Source organism: Bombus pascuorum, chromosome 9 (assembly GCF_905332965.1).
Source record: "Bombus pascuorum chromosome 9, iyBomPasc1.1, whole genome shotgun sequence".
Lineage (NCBI taxonomy): Eukaryota > Metazoa > Arthropoda > Insecta > Hymenoptera > Apidae > Bombus > Bombus pascuorum.
The window spans coordinates 5932070-5951117 of record NC_083496.1 but is presented as its reverse complement, the minus strand read 5'-3'; the positions used below and the strand labels follow the sequence as shown (position 1 = coordinate 5951117).

Genomic DNA, 19048 nt, shown 5'->3' with positions numbered 1-19048 from the left:
CAACTCGCTTTCTCCTTTCGATCTTTACGCGAGCAGCCAAAATGCCTACGATTATCCAACTTAATAAGTAAGCTCGAAGCTTACTTGTTAGATCCTTTAGAGATACTCGTCGTCCGGCCGGAGTAAACTCCTGACCGAGCTCAAACTGGTAACATTAAATAATTCTATGGAAGCGTTTCCCTCGGGGCAATTTGTTCTGTAGTAGCACGCGCCGCCACTTCAAGTCGTTTTACTCCTTCAAAACACCGCTTTGAGGACCGATCTAGCTGTCACCACCTATCTCTTTTCTTTCCTCCCTGGTCTCTTGTCATTGTCCGCCGTTTCGCCGCGTCTCTGGCCATCTGTACGGTGGCTGGCTTCTATTTGGAGAGAAAAACGGAGAGTCGGGACGATGAAAGCGAACCGAACACCGCGCGAGCACCGGAAACGGCGACGACAATGCCGCGAGCACACACGTGTACAAACTCACGTTCCAGTCTACGAGGAGAGAGTTTTTAATCATGGCATTTTATCCTGAGAGAACCTTTGTACTCGCGATGGAGATACTTTCGTCCACTCTAACCCCTCCGTCCGTTTTTCTTTCTCTCTTCTGCTCCTTTCTCTCCTCTCTTTGCTTTCTCCGTTTACGCGGAGAAGCTTTTAGCCAGCCTCTTTATGTCCCTCCTCTGCCCCGCGCCCCAACGATTTAAGGGGTTTTAGCGTGACGAGTCAACAGAATTAATTTAAATTTGGAATATTCTTGCGACGTAGCGTCTCGAAAACGCGTCCACCGAGCCTCACAGTCCAATTCTCAAAATTCGCGTGGATATGCGGCTTGAAAGGAAGCAGCGATACGACGCGAAATGACACGATGAGAAACGATATGGCGAGACGTTGCGAATTTTGTACGCGGCAGACGAACGTTCGAAGCACCGTACCGACATGACCGGGGTGAACGAATTTCATTTAACGAGGCAGTGAGTTTCGTTTGTGAGAAGTAACGATTTTTGGTGGACGATCAGTGAGCTTCGTATCGCGTTTCTTCTTTCACCATTACATTTCCAGTAGCTGCGACATCCCTCTTATCAGCCATTTTTATCTCCACATATCCATCGGTCGTTTAAAGGAAGTTAACGAGCACGCAAAGTAGGCAATTACAGAATTCTGGAATGTCGATGGAGGAGCATGTGATCGGTCGCGATTCGGCGACATCGAGGACAGAGGTAGCCCACCTTTAACGAGATCCCTTCGTTTGCGTAATTAACTATCGACTTTCTGTCGACAATCTTGTTAACGAGAAGCACGCCGATCGTTAATGGATTCCGGCGAGCCAAGGCGGACACACAACCAGAGATGGCGAAATAATTATTCTTTGCTTCCGGATACGCCGGCATCCGCTGCACGTCGAAAATATAACAGGGATAAGAATCGATACGAGCTGGTTTCCGCGGAGAAGATTCGGTAATTGCGAGCTTTCTTCGACCGGCTCTGTCCGCCAAAAATTCCACTCCACTGTGTCAGGAATAATCGGGCAGAGGAGAGGCGTCTCAATTAAAATCGTGTTCCAGGGCCGAGGTAAGAAAAGAGCGCTCTATTATCAACGACGTTGCGTCAAGGGAAATTTCGACCGCTTTCCTTAAAAATATTATTCAACGCGGTAACCCAGATCCAGAACCACCGATATAGAAAACCGGTATGCTCTTGAATAGTTCGATGGAATTAGCGAACAAACGGTGCACGGACAGCACGACCTGAATCTACTTCGAAAAAGAAACTCGTTCATCTTTCCGTAATATGTTTCGAAACTTGGATATATTTCTATGATGGGCCAACTATGGACATTTCGTCGAATCTGTATAGAAGCTAGAATTCGTTGCGTCGACGTTCAATTTCCAATTTAAGCTCGGTCCAGTATCGACGTCCTTGACCGACGTTCCGGAAATAAAACGACCTAATCGCGATTCGAAAAAGTGGCACGAGTGGGTTTCACGATACAGCCATAAATATACCGCGTCCGAGCGACGTTTACGTTGCGGCCTGCAAACACCGTGGCGCTCGGTTTGTATCGTCCGGTGGCTAACGAGCACGTTCTGTCGCACGTTCACGCAAATACGAATCAATTTCCCGCGCAAACGAGAGCGCGCGCCTACCTCTTTCGCCTTTGTGGCCGGTGTTCCGCAAACACCAATTAATTCCGTGTTTTCTTTTCGTTATCCGCTGCTACAATTCGACAGTGGGACACGGGGCTCGACGGACGAATCGCGGAAAGTTCGTCGACACTCTTGGGATGAACGATGGTTAGAGGCGTGATCGGAGATGGAGTGTTTGATGGATCGAACGAACTGGCGGTATTGGAAAATTTGGTTTTCCTTTTAGCCCGTAGCGTCAAGGGTACGAAGCGAAGAAGTCTGTTTCACTCTTTTCTTTTTTCTTTTTTTCGTTTGTTTGATCGATCGGTCGATTATTCGATAGATAAGAAATTAATTGTATCGCGCGAGATTCGCAAGACGAAACGTCATACGAACGGAATGAAGGGACTCTAGCGTGTTAAATATGAATTTCAATTTATTTTTCACTTTTGAGTAAGGCGTGGAAGCTACCGAAGACGGACAACACCATCGGCTAAAACGTCTTCATCCCGTTCCTAGTTACAACTATCGGGTGTACTTGTTACAACGTGCCGGCGCTTGACCGCTGTCGATAAATCGTCTTTCCAACTACCTTTCCTTTCTTTTTTCTTTTTTACTCTTTCACTTCTCCGTCCACTTATTACGTATGTATATTTATTTATTCATTCATTTATTTATTTATATATATATAGATTTTTCTCCTTTGTTTTTTTATCTGTTTCTCTCTGTTCTCTTTACTCCATCTTTTTTTTTTTACAGTTGTACGATTAAAAATATCGTTATTGCCAAGTATGATCGATAACACGGTGCGTAACCCCGAGCCTCTGACCGGAGAGACAATTGTCCTCGTGTCCGCTTAGGAAACTAAAGTTAGTGCATCGGAAACTAGACGTTTGCGCGACACCGCTCGACGAACACTATGGTCGCGTTTCTTTCCCCTGGAATTTCCATCGTCTTCGTCCCTTTTCGATTCTTTCTCAGCGACGTTTCTTTACACGAGGCTACGAAAACAGTCAGGATGATCGCTTTCCTTTCGAACTTCCCGTGATTCTTCCTCGCTGATCGTTCTTCTCGCGTGAAAACTTCGATTAGAAGAACGCTCGACAGTTTTATGTTCGATGGAAGGAATCGAGGATTAATTAAAATTCGTGGAACTAACGGGATCAGAAGCGTTCGAAGGAGAAGCGACACCCTTGTTCGATCGGTTTTAAGAAAAATATACAAATACGAAGGGAACTTCGACGAACTCGGTGTCCGGCGCAGATCTCCGCGTTGCGACGATCCTCGAATCACCGGCGGTCTGTTCTCGTTTCCAATCTGGCTCGATTAATCGTCGCTCGATTACATAAACTGTCTAGTCACGACCGGGAGAGGGAACTTTGAAATTGATTGCAACCTGCATGCGTTGAGAAACTGTAAGAGCTTTAGTTTCACGAGGGACACGTGTCCAGGAACTGGTGAATCTCGGTAAAAGTTTCAATAACGGCAGGAAAGTTTATAGAAATGTACATCTTTACGTTTCATGTCACGCTGTTGCGGATAAACTTATGAAACATCGAGAAATCCACTAAAATTATTTATTACGCGGTCGTGAAACTTTTCTAAGAATTATCGAACATCGAGACGAACTTGGAAAAACCATCGTTTTAAATTAACGTAGGTTCTAGAATTTTCAACTTTGCGCAGCTATTCGTTCTCAATCTTTCACCGTCGGTTTCTCAACGCTTTCGCGTAAGACAAGATTCGTCCGTGAATCTACTTCGCTCGTTGCAAATGAACGGAAATTTCATATTCATTGGATAATTTCCCACTGCTGGAAAACCTGAGAGTTTGGTATCGCAGGCTCGATCTCCCGGTCGAACGGCGTGAATCGCAATCACGGTGGAGCGTGTCAGGAACATTGGCCGATCCTGCTACGCTCGCAGGTCCTGTGGACGGTGTCCTGATTACAAAAGGATCGCTTTTTCCGTTCACGATGCAAAAGCAAGTCCACCGGAGGGACCGGCGGAGAGGGTGGCTCTTTTGATCGGCGCGAAACAAAGCGGAAGCAGCACGGCTGATCGATCGAACCGCTCGAATTCAGTCGCCTCTGATGCTCGCGCTACGGTTCATTCAGTTTCCTTCGATTCCTCTCGCATCGGAGGAAAATCGCGTTGGTTTTTCCATTGATTGTGCGAGGCGAAAGTACCCGCTTCTTTCCCTTTGTGTCGATTACATTTAGCGAGAACGATCGATTCGAACGTGTGTTCGGAACGTAGAATTTTGTTGGATCGGGCGTTGCAGCATTGACGAAGTTATCACAGGGGAATAAATCGCTGAATATCGATCAATTTATAAATTTCAAAAAGAACACGGACGCTTGTTGTTTGTTAGAGCAAATTGCTATTATCTTCAGCGGTAGATTACGATGTATAATAGGCAAAACCGTGGCAATGGTTTGACGATAAAGAGTAGAACCCTCTGTGGCGTGTCCCTCCGGAAACATCGCGGGATAGCTCTCCGTCAGGACTTCGGAGCGACGAAAGAAGACGAACGAAGGTCGGACGAGCGTATGTGGACGCGAATCGTATCGCTCGTCGCGCCAGTTCGCCTCGCCTTAAACTCTTATTAAAGTTATTACGCGTCTCATCGGAAAAATTGGCAGTACGGTAGTGAATTGAAAGACTCGTTATTCATGTTTCTAGCTTCCCTCGATCGCGTATTCCCTCGATCTTCTCGTTCCTTGTGCACCACAAAGCGAATAAAAAAAAAAAAAAAAGGAAAAGAAAAGTGTAAAGATCGTCGGAACAATCGAAATACTAGTTCGCAGAAAATAAAGAATAACGTCGAATAACAGAGATACTTTTCTCTTTGTCTCTTTCCATTTTGTAAATATAAAGACTGTCGTATTCCACTATAGGAAGCAGAGAGTGTCAAGCAGCTTTTTCCTCGGTGCACACGCATCACGAGAGTCACCGTTTCATCCCCTTTATTTTCTTTTATTCCTCGAAAATTGCTTGCATAGAGCTCGGCTCGAGACCGATCGATTAGCCGGTGAATTGGCCGGCAACGGCAGCGCCGACGCGATTTCCGGCTAATGCCACGAGAAACCACGGGGAGGAAATCGACGAACCAGGGACTCCCGACGATCCGTAATCGAAATCGAAGACCGAGTAGAAAAGGTTCGCGAACGACCCTTGCCGAATCGGAGAATCTCCGTGCGTCGCTGCGTCGCGAACCGGAAGTAAAGACGCGATAACTCGCCAACAACGACAGACTAATTAGTTCCGGCAAATTAATCTCTAAATAACTCGCGCACGCTGCTACGTTTTTTATCGATTTTTATTTTCTATGCTTTCTTCTTCCTTTTTTTCTTTTTTTTTTTTTTTTATTTTATTTTATTCCTCGTTCTTTTACCGAGTTTCCCGAGCAATTTCGTGCTGGCAAAGGCAACATGGCGTCGAAGCTTAACCCGGACAGCCATTTTTCTCGACCAACAAATTGGGTACGTCATATTTGTTATGTTTCTTTCTTTTTCTTGCTTTTCCTTAAATTTATTAGAATCTTTCTAAGACAAGAAAGGAATAAAAAATGTACGATAACATCGAGGGATCGTTATAATTTAAATGTTGCGAGAGAGAGGTATTATGTTTAAATTCGGATTAAGCTCGAGCCATCGTTTTGCTACGTTCGATTTCTTCGTAGCATTAACCTTACACTCTTTTCTCCATTTTTCCTTCTCTCTAGTTTTTCATTCGCTTTTTAATACGCGATCTCGCGATACAACTGCAGCTCTTTGGACGACAAAGGACCTGACACATTATTCTCGATTATCTCTACGATCTTATTAATATAATGTAATAATCTTCTTTTTTTTCTCTTTTTTATTTACTTAGATTCACGTTTACGTCTTTTTCTGCCCGTGAACCACCGAGCCGCACCTCTGACGATGCATTTTTCGCATTCTATGTTAATAACTTCCTGACCTCGCTAATATTCACCCTTTTCCCCCTTTTCGCTTCAACGTCGAACAAATTTTTTTCTACATTTTTCTTATTTTCGGCTACGCGGTTCGAAGAATTCTGCCGCACTTGACTTTAATCTGTATCGCGATGCTTCCATGCGCATAGCTTTCATGGATGAAAATTAATAAAATAAAAAATTCTCCCTTCCTTTGTTCCCTTTTCGTTCCACTTTCGATTTTCAAGAGTATTTTGAGCAACCAAAACACGCGTACCCTCGTTCATCTAAAATTAACTAATATTTAACACCTAAATTAGAGTTTAAGGAAGGGTTGGGCTCGGTGGTTCACGAGGGTTGATCTCCCACGCACTCAGGCACGCATTCTAGTTTTTGAGAGTTGATTTAGAATTTGTTTTATTGCGCGACGCGAGGGTGCTGTAAGTTTGTATGTGTTTGTGTGTATGATCAGTAATATGTGTTAATATGTCCGCCTGACGTACTTCCTCTCGTTCCGACGTATTTACGTTCGTGTGCGCGTGTGTGTACGTATGTGTATGTTTACCTGTAGAATATATCTGTATATCTTTATGTATATATATAATATATTCCTTTTCTTATTTGCATTTATCATATTATATATATATATATATCCTCTCTGTCTCTTTTATTTTCTCTGCTTTTGGTTTCTTTTTGTTCTCTTTTGTTCATCTTCGTTCCGTTAGATCGTTTACAATTAATTACAAAGTTAATTACGGACAACACGAGACTCCTCCCATGCCTCCCACGATTATTTACAGCGTCGTTTAAATTAAAACACACCGATTCTTCGTAGCCTATTGTCGCCCGAGAGAAGGTTCCTGCGAAGTTCTAACGTCGTTTCATCCCCCGAGATAAACGAGGTTCGACCGTGGATTCGCTGGACCCACCCTTTCATCCCCATATTTCTTCCAATCCCCCCTTTATTTTGTTACGAATTGTTATAGAATTAAAAAAATTGGCTCATTCGCTTTCGATATCCGACAACGATTCCGAACAAATGCAGCTGAAGCGCAACGATTCCACAATCGATTCCCGTTGATTATTCGAATCGGCTGCTCGATCGACAAATCTATCAACTAGGGAAAAAAAGAACGAAAACTGGACTCGTCGAAGAGTTTTGAAAGAACGAGGGCATCATCTTATTTTATTTAGAGTATCAAGGTACGCGGTCCCTAGCGAACGCTCGCGATCGTTTCTCGTCGATCTCACCCATCCCCAATACTAGAAGGGCACCAGCGAATACGGGAATTCTACGTGGATATCATTCGAAAACCCTACTCGTTTCATCGTTCTTACGTTTTACGACCGCGATCGTAAAATTACGATATTTCTTTCTGCTCTGTTATACTTCTCTTTTTATATTCGCCTCGACGAATCGATCGATCATCGTCGTCGTTTCGCGTACCCTTAAATGTATCGTTCGCTAACTTAAACCTAGCGAGTTAAGAGACTCCTTATAAGAAACTGCGTACGTACGTTTCAGGGATCGATCGAATTTCTCTCGCCTTCGCGAAGACATTTTTAAAAATCGAATTTATCCTTATAACTATCAGGGACGTTCTTTCCTCTCTCTCTCTCTCTCTCTCTCTCTCTCTCTCTCTCTCTCTCTCTCCCATTCTCTCATTAACTTTCTCTCTCTCTCTCTTTCTCTCACTCTCTCTCTCTCTCTCTCTCTCTCTCTAACTCTCTCTAAAGAATTACGACGACTCGTAAGAGTTGGAACGATCGTAAACGACGGTTGATCGTTCGCTTCCTCTATCGCCTGGATCGTTCGTTTAAGATCGCTGATACGATTCTTTGACACCGTCCTTCCTCTCGATTATTTCGGCCCGGGGCTTCCGGCTACTTTTTCGCTGCGAGAAGCGTCCATTCGAAAGAGGAAGTTCCGACGACGTCCTTCTTGGAAACGTACCAAGAAAGATGCTGTGAAAGAGCGCGAAGGAACGGGGAAAGTGAGCGTTTCGTTGGAACGACGCGAACGAAACTCGATCGACCGATCTATATGGCGACTACGCTCGTTTCCCGGTCGGATTGATGGACGCGCGCGTTGCGGAAATAACGAGGCGGCTGGAACGCGCGCCAGTTGTGCCGGAAATCAGCGAGTCGCGCGGCATTTTCTGCCGATCGGCTGGAAATTGAAAAAGCTCCTTTCCAAAGCGAGAACAGGAGGCAAAGTCGATCAACGTGCACGCATCGACGAATCGTTTTTCACCAGCGTCCGATTTCACGGCGTTCCGGTTCGGATACGTTCGTTCTTCTTTCCTCGTTTTTCTTTCCGTTTTGTTCCAACGGTGTCGCGCCTCGTGTTCTCGGGCGGAAAGAGGCGCAGCTAACGCGGTACGAGAAGGGACTAAAATCCATCGATGCACGTATCTCGCGAGCGAAAACAGAAAGGAGAAGGTGGTGCAGGCGCGTGTGCGTGCATTCGCGAATCTTCGTCCTCGAAAACACGAAGAATTCCGGCTTCGATCGTTGGCGGGAAGTCCTCTTCTTCGCGTTCCTCCGGTTTCCTGTCTTCCGTCCAGCTTCGAGTCGCGCGGAATACTTGTCCTTCGAGAACGCGCGGCTTCCGTCCTCCTCGAGGACGTCGTGGATCGTCGTCGATCCTTCAATGCTCTGCGTTCGTTGAACGATTGTTTGCTTTATAGTTTTCTCTTTCACAGTGACTCCGTGGAAACTCTCTCTCTTTCTCTCTCTTTGTTTCTCATGGTAAATGGTGGCGCCTGCCATTCCAGGCGCCATCGATTCTCGCGTCTGTCTCTGCTTTCTTACTGAAATTAAAAGCGCCCTGATACACTGGATTCGCGCGTAAGTCGCGGTCGTTCGAAAGATCGATCGAGGTGCCATGACTGTCGATGAAAATCCTCACTCTTCGTTCGCATAATTTTCCACTCTCGAGAGTTCTACTGGTGGTTGAGATCGTGGTACGAATTTACACTTGTTCCTAATTGCTTTCGTATTCCCTTTTGTTTGTCAAACGGGATGATACGAGAATTTCATACGAGTTACGTCGAAAGAAATCAAGGGACGTTTAGCGATATTTACGGCGTGAAAATAGAATAGGCAGACCGTTATGTTCCAGGAGAGCAGCAGAAACGTTGTCAAAGTCATAAAGTCGAGAAGTATCACGGAGATAAGCATCCCGGCGAAATCTCCTAGCACTTGGTCCTGGTCCAATCACTCTTACTTTACTATTCTAGGTCTAAGGGTGATGAAACAGGCTCGCTAGGGGAGAGAATCTTCTCCAAGGAGTTAAATTCAGGCTAAAAGAACGTCGAGTATATTTCCCCTGAAAAATCCCTCGGTTGGTTAGCGTGTCGCGTGAAATCTCGACGAGATTGCCATTAAAAAGTCGCGCCGTGTGAAATCTCACTCACGAAGCGTGCCAAATAGCCACGCGACCAACTTTCTTTTAGAACGAGTCCTTTGAAACTTCCTCTCGCTTCTTTATACCTCGGCCAACCGTTCTTTTGAAGATATCTACCGTTTAACGGAATTTATTGAAGAGAAAAACGTCGCGGAGAAGATTGAAATTCAATTTCAGAGACCTGCACGAAGACTCGAGTTTGGTGAAATATGTTGTACAACGAAATCGTGCTGCGACCAGAAAAAAAAATGATTCTTCGCGTAAAATTACGTGGAAAACGTGGAATCAAGTTTTTCCATATAGAGCTTCGTTTTGGAGAAAATCGAGTATGAATATTGGTGGAATACGCGCGCACTCAACTAGCAGCAACCTGTTTGGTTTCTCCAATCTGGTTAGCCATTTTTACTTTCATTTACATTCATTTATAAACAATAACGAATTTTCAAAAATCCCAAGCTTCGGACGTCAAAAATTCGAATCGTCAAAGGCTAGAAAAAACACGCGATAAAAATTTCATTTGCAGCGTTAAAAGGAAGAAGCAGAAAAAAGGGACAAAAAAAAAAGAAACAAAGGAAAAAGAAAATAGGAAAAAAATGACGAGTAGGCGCGTGTCTCGCATCCGTTACCCGGTCGTTGGTTCGAGCTTATTGTTCGCGACGTTTCAGGAAGCCAGAGAAGTTGGCGCGCGCGGGAACTAGGCCTCCTTTGAAACTCGGTCACGGCGCCTCGGAGAAAAAGGAAGAAGAAAAGCCCGTGCGAACGAAGAAGAACCGATTGTTGGGCTAAGAACAGGCCTGGCAAAACGGATCCCGCCCCACCCCGCCACCCTCGTGTGCAGTGTGTAGAGCACGAAAAAGGAGAGCGGCTGGTGGACTCGAGAGTGTCCCCGACTGTAAGTGAAACCTTTCGTCTCTCGCGAAAGCGCTCGTGCCGCTGACGACCAACTTATCCGCGCGAAAGAAAAAGCCACCGATGGAAATAACACACTCGACCGGCGGTCGGTGTCTCCCGCCAACCTGATCGATATCTGAAGCTGAATTCCTGGCGCCTGTCTACCTCCGAGTGCTCGGCCTGAAAGCTAAAGAAGAACTCGCGTAGAGTTCGTTGGTTGCTTCGAACGACGCTGCATGTTATTTAATATTTAGCTACCTCGCGCTTTAATAAACGACGATCGAACAATTTCGCATGATTGAAGGTAACTACGGTCGTTACACGATTCGCTCGATCACGTTGAAAGAATAATGGCCAGTGTTGGGCCAGTCTTTACACGACTCCACGCTTAGATAAGATAATACCCGATTATCAAGCCCGTGAAATATAGATTTCGAGTAGCGGGAGAAACTAGCCCGAGAAGGGTAAACAAGTGTTGCAGCAAGGGTGAATAACACGGCCACCTGTCCACCGCTACGATCTCAAGATTCTTCCTAATTAAAACGTTCAAGCATTTCGAGGATCCTCCAAGTTGCCAGGAGGTCGACAGGCATTTTACTCAGACCGAGGAAATGCCTATCTCGCGTGGTCTGTCTCTGTGTTTGCCTTTGCAATCGGCGTTCAACTACCGCAACACCGCATGAATCGTAAACCCTTGACAAAGGCCTCGTTGCAGCCCCCATCGCCACGACACAGCATAGCGCCCCGCTGTGCAAAGAAACACGGTCGGCAAACAAACGACGCGAGACACGGCGTAAGTCGTGTAGCGTTTGGAAGGCTTTCGCGATTCGAACAAGGATGAGGAAACCGTAGGAATGCATGGGAAGGAGCGGAGGGTAGGGCTTTTCTCTTGTGCAAATTTGCCTTCGACCTCGTTTCGGAGATCAGGGCCACCTTCAGCGTGCTCGTCGCTCTTCAACCGACCGCTCGAACTCTCTAACCGGCGATATTCGAGTAACGCGCTCTGCCTGATCGATCATTGGCCGATTCATCCACTTCGCAGCCGGCTCGAACCGGAAACCGGGTCGAATCACGGCTTATCGGCCAACCCGAATTACGCTGTAAACGCGATTAAACGAAAAGTCGAGAGGCTCGCCGGTATACCCTGGCAAGCGAGAAGCCTCGTTCCCGACCGATAAATCTCGGCTGGCGAATTTCCATGCTAGACGAGTGGAAATTTTCATGGATCGACGAGAATTTGAGGATCGGTAGAAGAGATGGGTGTAATCGAGTAATCGGTAAGCGTTTAAGGAAAATAATAGGCGGCAGTTTGATTTAGTTTGACTCCGATTGGCTAAAAATCGATCTACGTAGATTTTCGTAGCTCAAAGGCTACAGACAGATGTAAGATAAATCCAATTTCGTAACCGACCAGGTGTGGATGTTTGACTGTCGAAGGTGGTGCAAGCCTGGCAACCTCCGACCCCGCTGTTTTGATCTCTGAATAAACGTGACCAGGCGTTTCATCTTCGAAATGAACGGCAAAACTCGCAGCTAGCGACCGCTTTCAAAGCTGCTTTGTGCCGTTTTCAGAACATCCTGACGAAAGCTGCGCTAATGTTGACTCACGGTCGTCTACAAAGCCCTCGTGAGCGAACCGGAAGTCCGCTAGTCCATTGCAAACGTACTTTCGTTCTTCGATACGTGGTGAATCACGAAGCTAGCTTCTAAAATTCCCACTCGTGTCTATTTAACGTGGATCCATCTCTTTGCTAGCGTCCGAAATCAGGAACTGCGCGTAGTTTGATAGATTTAAACAATCTATTTCAATTTCCTCGTTCTCAACCAGCCTTCTCTTCGAAAGTCAGGCACCTCGATCTCGATGTTTCTTCGATGATAAGAGCGAGCCTCGATGCGTCTTCGTGAACGAACGGTAAGCTCTCTAGGCTGGGTAGAGCGATAAAGCTTGATCAACGTCGAGGAGGGGCGGTAGATTTAAGAGGGCGAGCCTCGCTAAATCCTAAAGCCGCGACGCTAAGCCTGCCAGCAGCCAGACGAACCTCGAATACGAGATCGATTCCGAGGACCGGAGGTAACGCGGCTGACTTGCGTCGCGACGCACCACCTGCTTCCTCGCTGCGGCACATGCAAACAGAACGGGAAATAGAGATCTGCAACTAACGATAAATACTCGGCCTAAATGCGCTAGACGCTACCCAGAGGACGATGTTTTCTCATTCTCTCGCTTTCTCTCTCTCCTTTTTTTTCTCCTCTTTTCTCAACGGACGAAGAATATTTCGATTAAGTGAGAATAGAGACATGGAAAGTAGCCGCCGAGAGACGAATACCTTTACGTCGTTGTACAAACACGAAGAACAAAACTATGTCAGGCTATTTCCGGTAACTATCTGTCGATCGTCAGCTGCAAATAACGTAATGGTTAAGAGAAGTCGTTGACGAAGACGCGGACCGCCGGAAGTAGTCCTGAAATTGAATGTTGTCTCGCGTCGTTCAAATTCTTGAAATTCCGTGCCACGGTGCCGGAAGACTCGAACATCCTATTAAGATGTCGCGGACTACTTCCGGCTGATCACGAGGCGGCAAAAGCACCCGTCGATTAAAAGATCGTGAATGCAGGCTCACCGTTCTTCCGGCCAGTCGGCCATTGTTCTTTCATCGAGTAGAAGAGGAGGACGGTGATGGTGTTTGTTAAAGGTGATATTATTATTGTTTTTTTTTTCTTTTTTGTTCATAATAGCGGATATGGTGATCGTGATTGGTCTCGGTGATCGACTCAAGCGGTCTCCGATACCGGAAGCGGTGGCTGTCCACCGGAAGTAGTCATGGCAGGCGCGGTGTTGGTGGTGGTGGTGGTTGGGACCGGAAGTGGCTGTAGGGCCTGCATGTCACAGGTGTGGGAACCGCGCTTCTTTAGGTCCTGGAACAATTCGTATTTCGAATATGTTTCAATTTAGATTCTTCGTCCATCTACGTGTCTTCTTGCTTGCCCCCTTTTTCACTCGCTCTCACTCTCATTTTCTCCATCCTTTCTTCGCCAGACTCTCGGCGAATCTCTCGTGTCTTTCACATTCATTTCCTTTCATTTGTTCCGTACCAATTCTTTACTCTCTCCTACATTCTCTCCCTTTCGATCATTCGTTTCAAGCACGCTTCCTTTCTCGCTCTCGTTCACTCCACCGTCTTTTCTCTTTCTACGTTTCTAGAGTAACTATTTATAATCGAAAATATAATCGTAAAGGCGTGTTAACACTACTTTCTACGTTTCCTCCCTCTCCCACCCCCTCTCCTTCTCTCTTTCTCTCTTTTTCAACGACGTTTATCCGCTTGTACACTTCCTGTCTGCGTTATTGTCTCAAGCTCCTCGAGTACAGTGATCCCTTCCGTTTTCTCTTTAGACTTCGACACAAGAACGCAAGAGTTCTCAATCTCTAAATCTCTCGAGACCGAACAAGCTACCTCTGGCAGATAGTTTTCGGATGAAATGGAATGTGAGAGAGATGCGATCTCGCGTGACGTTACGCCTCGTGGCATCGATTGAATTTCGAGCGATGGATCTCTTTTTCATCGCGAACTACATTCTTGAAAAACATGGCAAAGAATCGTTAGAACGTTCAAGAATTCGCGGACAAAAAAAAAAAAAAAAAAGAAAAAGATAAAAAAAAGAAGGCGAAGTTCCACGACACCACGAAGGTCGATATCCAGTTGTGTATAGAGTATCGCGAGGCTAAAGATCGCGTACGAACGAGCGAAGAGAGATGTCGAGAGGAAGGGGGTAGAATGAAAGAGGCACGCGGGCCACGTGCAAATGCAATTCAGAGAGAAACAGAAAGTTCATGCGAAAAGAAGATACAGTGAGAAACATGAAAACCACCATAAGAATGAGAGATCGAAAAAGCGGAACAACTTGGTGCTACCGACACAGAGATACAGTTTCAACAAAAACAACAATCAGAATATGTATAATACGTATTATGTATATCGAAACAAAGGAAACGGTAACAGTGATACAACAATAGCAATAAGAACAAGAAACGTTTACAATTAAACTGGGTGAACGGAAACAGATAGTATCCGTGTGTGAAAGAATGTGCGCTGCTATGGAGATAAAAGGGTGGAACGATCGATTCATAAAGAAACATGCCAGGTGCAATAAGAAAGATCCTTTCGACAAGCCATTAATTGCAATACGTTTGTGATTTTGATTCGTTTCAACGCCGGTGTTCATTGGAACGACGCGTTTTCTGTTTTCGCAACGAATCCTCCTTCAATTCGTACGAATACTCATACTTTCTCCAAATCTACTCACGTGCGCAGTGTATTTTCTGACATTTTTATCGTTTCTTCTTCCTTTTTTTTTTTTCTTCTTTTTTTAGTTTCAAAGAATTACAGATCGTGAAGGACGATTTGGAAGAATAATCGTTGCTTTATCAGTTTTGACGTCAAACAGAAACGCATCAACGATACGGTGCATTGCATACAGGTGCATTCAAATTTGCTCTGAGGATGTGATACATACGTCGAAGCTTCGTCACAGCGCTCGGTAGTCTGCTCAATATTTTTCGGGCGTGTGCGAAAACAATAAGCGGATCTGTTTATCGGCGAAGCTTTCGGTTTGGCTCGCTTTGTTTCTCACATCTCTTACTCGTCGTAACGAGTTTCTCGAGTCAAGCGCCTTCAGAGTACGCGTTCGAATCGATTTCTCGAATCGAGAAAAAAGGCGATTAATCGTCGGTCCTTTACAACGATGAATTCGTTTATGGTCCCTAGCCTCTTAGTATATCTTCGTTTCTCAACCTTGTACGTCTTGTATAGTTAATTTAAAAACGCGTTCGATCCAGGAACCATAGAATCCATCATCATCGGCCTCCGATAGTAGCGCTAGGTTAAGAAATAATAAAAGGAAACTTCTTTGATGTATTCATCGACGATATGAAAGTCCTATAGAAGCCTACGATCCAATAGACAAGGTTCTCTCGCAAGCTGTTCGTAAATAAAAAAACGGGGACAGAAGCGGAAAAAAGGCAAGTCGACGCGTCCTCATTGACGGCCGCATGCAGACACCGTCGGATTTCCCGGGGAAAATTCGCCGACTACATCGGTACGCCGCAATGCGGTTCGTTCTCATCGTCGCACGTTCGTGCTGGTTCACGTCTTCCTACGACGTCGTTCGACAAGCGTCGTTAATCCTTTTCAACCGGCCTGTCCGAGATGTTCGTTCTTCCTGTCTAAGCGCCGCCTGCGACGCGGCTGCAACGGAGCAGCCTGAATTTAAGGCTCGTTCACGCGAGGAGAATCCACGTCGGTTAGTTCGCCGATATTATTAAATTACGTTTCAGACACTGATCAAACGGAGCTGTAAAGCTAAGTTAGAGAATTATACCGTAACATCAAAGCGAGATAGGTCACGCTAACGATAGTTGGCAATTTCTATTTGATATCGCGTGACGCAAACTTTATGCGAACCACTTCATACTGTGCAAAGTATCGCGTAATGCTTCCTGTTACGCTAACGACGTTCACATTAACAACCTGACTCGGCCGAATTTAATATCTGAGAATGACCGTCAGACACATCGAACAGTGTCGTTGATCGTAAAGAAAGATCAATAAGTTACTGTGACGATTGATATCTCGAACACGTTTCAGCGATGACACGCGTAAAAACTGATTCGAAACACGAAAACGCAAAGAACAGAAGAACGCAGAGGCAGAGAACGATAGGCAAATCTGTCGATAGTAAGATAAACACGAGTTCCTCGCGTGTACGAGCTTTAACAGAGGGTCACGTTGCTTCGTTTCGCCTGTGACGCACGAGACACGCGTGTTATTCTCTTTCGGTGGCACGTGCACGCGTTATTTCTGTTACGGCGGACCAGGTTTGTCGCGATTGATCGCGTTGGCTAGGCCGATGTTGCGAGCGAGCTCTCGCAGTCTCGCAACCGCCAAGCAGACGCGTCGCTTTGTTTCTATCGCTGAATTTTCTGCGGTTGAATAATAAGATCGATACGATATGATACGACTGTAAAAACTCAACGGGATATGGATAAAAAGTAAATATGAGAGGCATCTAAGGCAGTGAAAATTCGTGTCTTGTAAATGAGAATCCTCCGATGATATTTTCAAAGATAATGATATTGTGCGATATTTTAAGAGCTATACAGTTACTTTTAAAGTATAGAAGATAGAAATGAAGATGTAAGAAGATAATGGCAAAGGGTAATTAAATTTTAAGCCGTCGAGGCACGAACGAAATTCTCGACGAATTTCTCGTCACAAAGGAGCTACCGGGATAGCGAAAATCTAGAGTTCGTGATACGTCGACGCACACGAGATGCGCACGTTTGCGCAGGGTCGCGTGGCATTAGCACAATACAAGGAAAACGCATTAGAAGGGCGTGATTTCGCCCGACGTCTTCCCTGTGGCCGGGTACATTAATCATCGGTTACTACGAGGCACGGATGAGACGGCTCGCTTATTAAAGCTGGCTGAAGCCATTAGTCGCTGTACGCACAGCGGAAACTTTAAAGAGAGCTCGATCGTAAAATAAATCACGCGACTTAAAGGCTTCGGAACCGGTAAAAATTTTGAGACGAAAACGGAACGCTCGTTGAATATAAGATGTGGCGAAAGTCGATGAAAACGTAAAGGCGATGAAATATAAAACGATTCAAAGTTGTCGTTACAAAGTTAAATTTAAATTACTTTCGTACATCTACTCTGCTACGCCCAGCGGATCTTTCTCGGTCTAATTATATTTTCTATGGTTAAAAGATTTTTAAAAGCATGGAAAATATGAAAAAAAGAAACCGTTGTCGAAACATTACGAGAACACGAGTCTCTTTCTTTTTTCTTTCTTAATTGAGAAAATTAGGCCGTCGAAGTCTGAACACCGTGGCAGAGTTAAATCAACCTGTATGTAATCGTGAGACATATGAAACCCGCTTCGTATCGTATCGATATTATTTTCTTCCATTTGACGAACAACAATTCACGATATTTCTCCAATAAAGACGGACAGCCGTCGTTTCTGCGAAACGTCACAGTGACACTTGGCGGACGAAAGGAAGCGACGTATATATCTCGCGCGTCTTCGTCACGAACCCTTTGTCGCAACCTGCGTGTTTTTTCATCCCTCTGAGAGGCCTGAAAGCGTGGGACTACGGACCGAACACAGGCTGCGAACAAAGGAAGAACGAGCGAATAGCGGACGTGACCGAAAGAAAAGCATGCGGCGTAAAAAGCGCGTAAACCTGCTTCGCTGGAGCCATATATGATCTTCCCCGAGTTTAGCCTGATCCGTCTTCCGGATTCCTCTTTGCCGGTGAACGTTCCCTACTCGCTTCGGTTGTTTAAGCGACAGGATACTATAAAAACAGGCGGTATAAGGTATATTTGCCCCGCTCTCTCCTGCGTGTTCCGTGGCGATATAATTCCTGGCAACCTAGCCGCGATAGGAAGCTCGCTAAAGTAAAAGAAACTGGAGCTAGCAGCGGATTTTAAGCGACAACGGGTAGAGAGGGTACTTGGAGTGGGCGGAAAGGGTGGATAAACCGGATGAGCACGAATACACGAGTTCTATTTGGATGCAGACAGATGTGGGACCAACGAGGGAAGCGAAGAAGCGTAGCTGGATCGCCAGAGAGATGCATAAATCAGAAGCCAGATCAAGAGTCAGCCGCAACACGGTGGGTTCGAGTAGGCACCATGCCAGAAGGTTTTCGTCTGTAGAACGATCGCGAAAGAAAGGAAAAGTAAAAACGCTCGTAGAGACGAACGTGTGGAAACGAAAAAAAGTCGGAGGTTCGTGGAAACAACGAAAAGATGGAGAGTCGATCGATAACGAAAGAGGAAAAGAAAACTGTGAGTAGAGAAACTAAAGGAGTTCGCGATTGAAATAGAAAACTAAACATCGACGTTCGAAACGTATACGATTCGACGTACGGAAGAGATATATAGGAAAGAGAGAAAGAGGGAAAAGTGTTGCGACGGAAAGAAGCGTAGGAGAAGATGTTTCTCGGGGAAAGCAGACACCCAGAAGCCAATCCAGGGATCAGCCACGCGACACGAAATAATTCTCGACCACCAAGGGGATGCATGGGGAGGCCTTCGTGTGTCCTTCGTCCTGATCCTTCCGTCGAAGGACAAGAAAAGCTGCCTCATATTCTCCCAACGGCCACACAATAGTATATATATATATATATATATATGTATATAGAGAGAGAGAGATCTTATACACATTTGATAAACATCATGGAAGATTGTACGCGCGCGCGATCCCACGCGTTCGTTGCAGCGTATAAAACGCGTGCTTGTATACGATACGATGCTCGTGAAATCTAAGGGATATTTTATCCCTTGAAACGACGTTGGCTTCCGTATTTCAAACTAGATTTCGTTCAATTCTGAGAGAATAAAATCTTTCGCGGAACATTAATACAACGGCTATCATGGAAGAAGACTGAATATCCTAAGCTACATCTCGTATTTCGTATAAATCTCATATATCTTTACTATTACTTCCTTTGTCTTTTTCTCTCTCTCTCTCTCTCTCTTTCTCTCTTTCTCTCTTTAAAAAACACACAAAACCCTAATACGCCGCGAATGATTCGTTTTCTCTCTTTTACAGATGTCCACTTTACATCCATGTATACAAGCAGAAACGTATTGTCCGCGAGGGACGCGTGGATCGTAGAGCGCGCG

General features: G+C 45.4%; 1 protein-coding gene across 6 annotated transcripts in view; it reads right to left on the bottom strand.

Moving 5' to 3' along the window:
- LOC132910798 (potassium voltage-gated channel protein Shal) overlaps positions 1-19048 on the bottom strand; it is a 116787-nt gene that overhangs the window by 13942 nt on the left and 83797 nt on the right. For 3 of the 6 annotated variants that reach the window (XM_060966813.1, XM_060966814.1, XM_060966816.1), the window contains 2 exons: positions 12970-13264; positions 2527-8860 (listed from right to left, as the gene is read on the bottom strand). The exons of 1 other annotated variant lie outside the window; for it this stretch is intronic. In XM_060966813.1, the coding sequence (XP_060822796.1) occupies positions 13121-13264 (144 nt within the window). In that variant the 3' untranslated portion in view covers positions 2527-8860; positions 12970-13120. Of the gene's footprint in view, positions 1-2526; positions 8861-12969; positions 13265-17598; positions 17713-19048 lie in introns of those variants that run through there. 2 more of the 6 variants (XM_060966820.1, XM_060966819.1) reach the window with 2 other exon arrangements.